This window comes from Olea europaea, chromosome 1 (assembly GCF_002742605.1).
Source record: "Olea europaea var. sylvestris chromosome 1, O_europaea_v1, whole genome shotgun sequence".
In the NCBI taxonomy this organism is placed as follows: Eukaryota; Viridiplantae; Streptophyta; class Magnoliopsida; order Lamiales; family Oleaceae; genus Olea; species Olea europaea.
The window spans coordinates 5,383,705-5,391,839 of NC_036237.1; the positions used below are offsets into that span (position 1 = coordinate 5,383,705).

The following is an 8,135-nucleotide window of genomic DNA, read 5'->3' on the forward strand; positions in this document are numbered from 1 at the left end:
CAAATCCTAAATAATAGTCCAAAAGATAAATAAAGCATAAATAAAGCGTAAATAAACTAAGTAACGTCCGATGTCCTCATCACATTGAGATCATGTAATACTACTTCTATTGCATAGGAACTTCAAATGAACTTCACTCGACTGTGCATATAATACCATTTGACTCACAACTTCTTGTGCAAGTGCTGCCGTTAAAATTGGAAGTGGAGATTATGTGTGTCATGTGGGGGAACCATATGCGCATTAATTGTTAGTTGTAATATGATTGAAGTAATATAGCTTCTCTACTTGAGCTCTATGTTTCACAGGGTATTGATGATTTAAGATGCTTCATTAACAAGATAGTTGACATGTTGCACCCTGAATTGTTACATCTTCTAACTTATCTGCTTGCTAATCCACAAATATCTCATCATGTTAGGATGTTTGGTCGAACTTATGTTTAGTCAGAACAACTTCTAAGCTTTTCAAATCCTTGACACCTTGTACCTTGAATCTTTACGTCTCCTAACTTATCTGCATCCTAATCCACAAATATCGTCATGTTAGGATGTATGGCCAAACTTATGTTACTCAAAACAACTTTTAAGCTTTTGTAGTCCGGGGCTAAAATTTTTAAAGATTTTACCTCAAAAAAATCTCTTTCTGGATGAGCTTTGGCATCCTTATTTCCAAGTGGCTTATAAGCTTTTAGTTTGATTAACAGAATTTCAAAAATTGCCCTTTCTAGCTCAATCACCTCTTTACCTGCCCTACAATCATCATATTTTACCTGTTGAATACTATCTTCTGCTCCCCATTCCCATCACATTCATGTTTCCCTCTCAACTTCCTTCCTGCAGCCTAGCAACTACCCACAAATCATCTCCATATTCTTGTTCCCTTCTCTCTCTCACTCTCTTTCCTTTTCTAGTTCTGTTAGTATATTGTTCTATAAGTTGCAACCTCTTGGTAAAATTTCTTCCATTTTGATTTTCCAGGTCAAACAGGCAGGGGGTAAAGAGACCATGACAGTGGGTTATGTAATGAAGCGTTCTCGGGAAGAAGATTTTGCCAAGGTAATCCTATTTTATAAATTAATTTCTGGCAAGATTGTGTAAGCTTGACAAATGGGCTGAGTACTGACTTTTTCATTTGAAATACACTTGTTTAGAACACAGCTTCTGTCTTCTGACTTGCTTAGTGATAGTGTGGAACTCATGAATGATATATTTGCTGCATGTTCAGTATTACATGTCTAAATGATATCAATGCATCTTTTTATATGTGATTCATAATGTACACCCTTCATATAGTCAATCAATCATGTCCATCCGTTCATCCAAAGTGAAATGGAGTTAGATAGTGGATACTTATAATTTTTTATGCGTTCACATTGTCTATGTCCAATTTATTCACTGTAACTACAGCATTCTGCCACACACCGTGAGTTTGCCTGTCTGGTTCACTTGCATTGTCTTCCTCATTTTGCAGAGAGGTGCCTTCCCATTGCGTCCAACAGAAAATGGGTTGATATTTTTGCCCCTTAATTATGAACTGCCCATATCATATCAGTTGCAGCAAGTTGATGCAATTCTTCACAAAGCAACTGATGAGATTGTGGCTGTTGAAATGGTCAGTTCTGCAGAATTTGCTAACCAGATTACTTTCACAAGAAATATGGAGCAGTTGAAAAGGTAACTATAGAAGTCAAATTTAACTGCCAAGAAAAGGGAAAGTTTTTTTTTGCTTTCAACATTACCTTGTATAAAACTCCAATATGAAATCTTTGAGGTGGTCTGAATGCAACTTGTTATGTCTGTCATAGTAGTTTGATCTTTCAGGCACCCAAAGGGAAACTTTTATGGACCTTTTGAAAGCTCGTATCATGTCTATCGATTAATTGAATAATCACTCTTTGAAGCTCACGAGGCAGGAGTTTATTGTATTGAAATTCTATCATTTTTAAGATGTGTGAGTTATCTGCTTAAGGTAGATTTTTAAGAAGAACATGTATGTTTTGTGTCCATTTGATCAAAATACTCTCTGTCCATATTGTTGGGCATGCCACCAGACTTAGTGCCCTTGTACGGATTGATAGATATGGTTTTCTTAGCATTAGAGAATGCTAGTTTGATTTTCATTTGCTTGCTTTGTATGGGAAGTAGTACTTCCCCTCTTTTTACTTGTTTTCATATGTTGCATCTCATTGCTTTTGGAAGGTCAGGTTTACGCTCCCCTTTCCTTGTACCCGTGCACTTTGTTTATATAAATATGGTTAGGGAATCCAAACCCCCGTCATCATCTGCTAGTGGCGCCTGAAAATCCACTAAGGTCATGTTGATGTTTTGTTAAAAAAAATTAGACAAGTTTTAAGAACAGTAGGTATATTTGATGCCTCATCACCCATTTTCAAAATCTGAAATTTTCTCTGTACTTTCTAATAATAGTTCTTAAACAAGTTTAAATAAGTTTACTTCATTTTTTTCTCAGTTTTTTACTGACTTTGAAGGGACAACATTGAAATCTAAGTGTCAATATGTTTTTAATTTTAGTAAGTCCATCTTCATGAGAAAATCCAAAACAGTGTATCATATAATATGAGGGAGAAGCTTTTAGAAATATATGTTTGTGGATGTTAAATGTGAATTACCAAAGTTATGATTGCTATGAAATTTTTTTCAACAAATGTGAACAGAAGTATGAAGAAAAATGTATAATTGCTTTTGATCCCAAGAAGCAGTCAAGAGCTGACAATGTTTATAAGACCAAACTAAGTTTATTTTTTTAAATTATTCTTTTCAGGTATATTGAATGCCAACCAGATTGCTGTGTAATCGATCCATTCAGTAACATTTACCCTGTATTGGACCGTCTCAAAATTCAGCAGATTCTGCTTGGTTTGGAAAATCTCAATATAAAAGGCCACTGTAAAATTAGGGGGCCCAATTTTCTCAAGGTCACTTATCCCATATTACAGCTTTTTTGTGCCAAATTGCTGAAAAGGTCCTGAATATTTAGTTGCTAATTTTCTACTGCATACTACTGCATGGGTTGATTCTCCTATACTAAGTCACTAAGTTTGTGTGTGTGTGTATATACTTACATAATTGTTTTGGTTTTAGTGATTTGCATTGAAGCTAGAAAATGTTCATTTTGCATCACTGCAAATTGGAAGTCTGCTTTAGCCTTTAGGAATAAATTGCCAGTATGGTTTCAGTCAAATTAATGGAAGTGATTATGCCCTTGTTGAGCCCCATTTTTTGAAAAAAAAAGAATTCTTGAATAGTGTTGTAACCCCATTTCAACTACACATTCTTCAATAAAATAATATTACACGCAAATCTAAAACCTTTCTTTATTTTTTAACCGCACATTTCTCATCAATACACTATTCAAAAATTCATTTTTTTTATTTTTATTTTTATAAAAATGGGGCTCAAACAAGGGTTATATTTTAGGTCAAAAGTTCATGTTATTTTTCTTCTGTTTCATCCAGTAGATATGCTCGATAAAATCAATACCTTCTACTACAAAACAATTATTTTAAGGTTGATATGAACTTCACATCAAAATAACCTCTTGTTCAATTGAATATTTTTAGATGAACTTTGTATCAAAAGAACCTAAATGTTCAATTGAATGCGTTTCTGATGTAATTCAGAAGAACATTTGCTATTTTATTTTTCTTCAACAAATTCATTTCATTTATAAAAGTTATAAATCTCTGGCAGTCTATGTAGTGTTATAATGGAAAGTCCAATCTCAAATGTTGCATAAGTGGTCATTTTATTTTTATCCAACAAAAAAAGAAAGAAAAGAAGGAGAAGCACTTTTGAAGGGTAAAAAGGAATTAAATCTGATATAAATCTGATATTGGTGACAATTAGTTTCCCAGACTGTGCTAAGCTTTGTCAGCAGATTAAATAGAAGTGAACTTCGATTGTAGGTTGATAGCTTTTATGAGCTGGATTTAGAACAAAGTCTAGTTGAAGCCAAGTTGGCTCTTCCAAATATAGTGAAACCTCAAGTTGCTTGTGGTGTAGCTGATGCTCACAGTATGGTATGTCCGTTTTAATTTCCCTTATATTCTCTTTTAATTGTCAAAGAATCTTTAATTTTACAGTCCATTTCCATCACCTAATTGTTTCTACCAATACCATTGCGCAGTCGTTTCATTTCCATTGACTCAGGAGTATCCTGTAAAGGAACTGGTCTGAGCCTAGTTTTAGACTATTCAATCTTGGGCCAATGTTGTAATGAAGAAGAAGCCTCAAAAATTTTTTGTACCTGGTTCATTTGTTTTTGAGCAAATCTAGTTGGATTTCGACTTGGCTGGCTCCTTGTCATGTTTTATTGTATCTCATTATTAATTGAGCCAAACCCAAGCTAACTTGAAAAGATTATGAACTTAAAAATATATTCCATCACAACTTCTGTTGACTCGTAGATCTAAACTAAATAATCTTTCAATTAGTCAAGCTCGATCTAGCTGTAAAAGATTATGAGCTTGAAATTTTTTTCCATCTTGGCTTGTTTTAACTCTTGAGCCAAAAGGTAAGTCAGTTTTAGATTAGTCAAGTCAGATAGTGTCCATCTATCGTGGTTCCATTTGGTGACATATATGCTTCACGTGGCTTGTAGACCTACACATAGTCCAACCAATGTTTGGGACTAAAGTGCAACATATCAATGTAAAAACAAGAGAGCAAGAAATTAATGTCAATAAATGGGGATATCAAACCGTATGAGTAGTTAAACAAGTTTCCAATGCCATGTTTCTAACAATCAAATAATCTCCCAGATGTAATTCCTGTCCCCACCTATGTTTAATCGCAATTGCTCTTAGCATACCCACCAATTCCCCCCTGCTTCACTAGCAATTCCTAGAATGTCTAATTTGTTCTTCAGGTAATGAATCGGTATCTACAGAGTCAATTTTATAGTTAAAAGAGAGATCACGACAAGCTGAACATTTCTATGCATCTTCCTCAATCATAGATGTAAAAGAGCGATATCTCTGGAGGAGAAAAATAACTTGGCAGCTTGTAGTTGCAGGACATTTTAGTAGATAATGTTCATATTCAATGGCTTTTGCTACAGAACATGCTGTTGTAATTACTAATTTTCGGGTAGGACTTCTCTACATCCTGTTTGGAAATGCCGAAGGCTGTTTCCCTGTTAGTCTTTTTTATATTTCCTGTTGCAGGCAATTGTTTTCAAGGTGGATGACTACAAGGATCTCGATGTTCCTCTTCCAGCTGTTGTGCAGGTGAGGGTCCACACGTATGTTGATATTGTTAATCCAAGGCTCTAGTGTTAACATGGTGTTGGTGGGTGCATTACTCGATTCTTAAGTTTTGTATTTGTCTTGTTCTGTTGGTGAAAGACCTTGCAGATTGTTTCTTGCATCATTGATATGTGCTTCCATCTATATAAATATCATTGTAAAAAAAAACTTGTTTATACTTATTCATCGTGAATTGTGAATTTCACGAAGGATATCAGTCTGCTGTAAATGGATTTCAGGTCTTGAATGCTATAGTCACAAGTGGTCGCATCTGTTCAGTGTATCTATTAAGGTTTTAATGTTGATCATTACACTGCTTGTGAAAGCCATTTGCAAATGCTGTGTGATGATATATTTTCAGCTGATTATTTTGACTTTATTCTTGGAAGGAAAATAAGAAATTAAGTGTTGCTACAGGAGTACGTGGATCATTCATCTTTGCTATATAAATTCTACGCCTTGGGGGGGAAGATATTTTATGCAGTTAAGAAATCTACACCTAATGCAGATACCTTGATGAAATTATCTGAGGAGAAGGGACTCAAACCATTGCTGTTTGACAGGCATCACTTGTTTTCACTTTTCCTTGTCTTTTGTGCTGTCATATGCTAATGCTGATAAGCCATGCGGTAGCATACGCAGACAAATGAAAAATCTGTTTTATGTTGCAGCTTAAAATCTCTACCCATTGCTAAAGAAAACCTGCAATCTGGATGTCAAGAGCACCTCAATTCCAATGATCAGCATATTGATCTTGGCCTTGTTACTGATGCTGCAGATTGGCTTAGAAGGATGCTTGGCCTTACAATTTTTGGCTTTGATGTTGTTGTGAGTATTTGGTTATTTAGTAATATATCACTTTTTTAGCATATATAAACAACGATATGGTCTGCAGAATGGCCGTGTTAGCTTTTGCGGATAGTTTATCCAAAAGATAGAAAAATCAAACACGTGACATAATATCCTGGGATACGAAGACGTGAGAAAATTTAATGAATAAGAATTTCATTAGAGGAGGGAGTGGGATCTCTTATAATGCAATCTCTTCACTGAAATTAGCCATCTTAAGGAATTGATTTATGGCATGTGGGTAACTTGAGATTGAATCCCCTACTGAGTTAACTCTTAACTCTCATAGTGAAAGAGTAGAAAAATCATTTAGTATTCGTTTGGGAAGAATTTATAAACTGTTTAATTTATAAATTGATAGAATTGATTGGTGGGATAAGTGGATTGTACTCAGAGGTTTATTGGAATGTGTGTTGAAAATAAAGTTTGACCATTTATAATTGATTTAGCCAAATGTACGTTATTCGACAAACTAGAACGTTGAAAGGGTGTAAAGTAGTATCTTGATTGAATTCATGCCCTAGCATTTAGAGAATTTCGGCTTCTAGGATAACATTCCTCATAACTTTCTGCTTTAATCTACATTAATGTTGTTCTGACCTCCCATCTTTGGTCAGTAAAAACTATAACGATCTGAGAATTCTTGAACTGTCTTTTGGAAATTAGTCCAACTTTGTACCTTTCGGCATAAACCGTATATCTTAGAGAGGTCGTATTTCTTTGGGTTAGACCATGTATTTGTTTTGAAATAATCAACCATATGAGACAATAACCTGAAACCATGATAAGAAGACAATTCCCGAGCTTTTTGAATGATATGACATATCTCACTGAATCTGTGGTCTAAACCAGCTCCAAAATTTTGTTGAAAATCTGGTGGATGAGTTCAAGAATCTTCTGGACATAAAGTAATGATAAATTGATTTTTTTCTGCTGGTACCTTCGAAATACGTGCTTAGTATGACATGAGATGGACGAAGATGGTAGAGTGAATACATTTTACAGACTTTCTTTGACATTTTGTCACTCTCTGGATTCCAAGTGTTTTCTTTTGTGAAATTCCAGATTCAAGAAGGCACTGGTGACCATGTGATTGTGGATGTGAATTATCTCCCTTCATTCAAGGAAGTTCCTGATGATACTGCAATTCCTGCCTTTTGGGAAGCTCTAAAGGAGAAGATTGATTCAGAAAAGAGTAAACAACCTAGAAAAGCTTCTTGATCACACTGGGGATTCTTGGTTATGAAGGCAAGTGTTGTAAATCAGCTAAAACCATTTTGGCTTGTTTGGTATGTTGATTGGATCCCACCAAATGGAATTAAGAAAAATAAGTAAAAATTTTGTGGGTAGTTGTTGTCCACTGGGTATTGGGACCAGGTGAACTTTCTTTGTGAAAAATGAACAAAATTAGACGCAATTATGAAGTTTGTTAACATTTTCAGTTAGTTTGGCATTCAATTCAATGAGCTAGTTTGTATTGAAATACTATAATGTGTAAACAACTTGTATTGGCTTTGACTTGATGTGGCTAATGTTCAAATTGAAATCTCGATGCAGGCAAATCAGAGGCTTTCTATATGAACACAAGATTGTTCCAGGTCTTGTTAGCAAAAAACTGTACAACGATAAGCTTCAGAGCCCTTTGCAGCCTGAGCTCACTCATTCTATCATAACTATAAACTCGCTATTATATCTTTGGTCATTGGCTGAGAGATTCAATCAGTTGTTCCATTCAATACAGTAAAACATGACAATATTTCCAAGATCCGGCCTATCTCTTCATCTTAATTCTCTACATTGCAGTGCTAGCTTTGCAAAGTTCCAGGCCTCTTCTACTGGCCAATCTAGCACGGAAGGGTCGAGCATCCGTTCAAACATCCCCATCTCGATTGATCAGTCAATGTGGTGAGTCAAGACCATTGCTGGTGTACCAGATAGTAATTTTAGAAACATGATCCCAGCCAAGTAAACATCATATTTCACACCCAACATTCCTGTCTGTTGATATTGGGGATCA

General features: G+C 35.1%; 1 protein-coding gene across 1 annotated transcript; it reads left to right on the plus strand.

The window, feature by feature from the left end:
* Nucleotides 1–959: 959 nt before the first annotated feature.
* On the plus strand, nt 960–7,629 carry LOC111380708 (inositol 1,3,4-trisphosphate 5/6-kinase 4). The gene is made up of 8 exons (XM_023004373.1): nt 960–1,058; nt 1,474–1,676; nt 2,785–2,938; nt 3,929–4,042; nt 5,189–5,251; nt 5,687–5,832; nt 5,941–6,097; nt 7,184–7,629. Exons 1-8 carry the CDS (start codon nt 1,008–1,010, stop codon nt 7,337–7,339), a joined length of 1,044 nt encoding a protein of 347 aa, XP_022860141.1. The 5' UTR covers nt 960–1,007; the 3' UTR covers nt 7,340–7,629.
* The last annotated feature ends 506 nt before the right edge of the window (nt 7,630–8,135 follow it).

Coding starts and splice junctions, on each gene's coding strand:
- LOC111380708 (XM_023004373.1), top strand. CDS start 1,008: ATGACAGTGGGTTATGTAATGAAGCGTTCTCGGGAAGAAGATTTTGCC. Junction 1,059..1,473: donor GGGAAGAAGATTTTGCCAAG/GTAATCCTATTT, acceptor CTCATTTTGCAG/AGAGGTGCCTTCCCATTGCG. Junction 5,252..5,686: donor CTCTTCCAGCTGTTGTGCAG/GTGAGGGTCCAC, acceptor GTGTTGCTACAG/GAGTACGTGGATCATTCATC.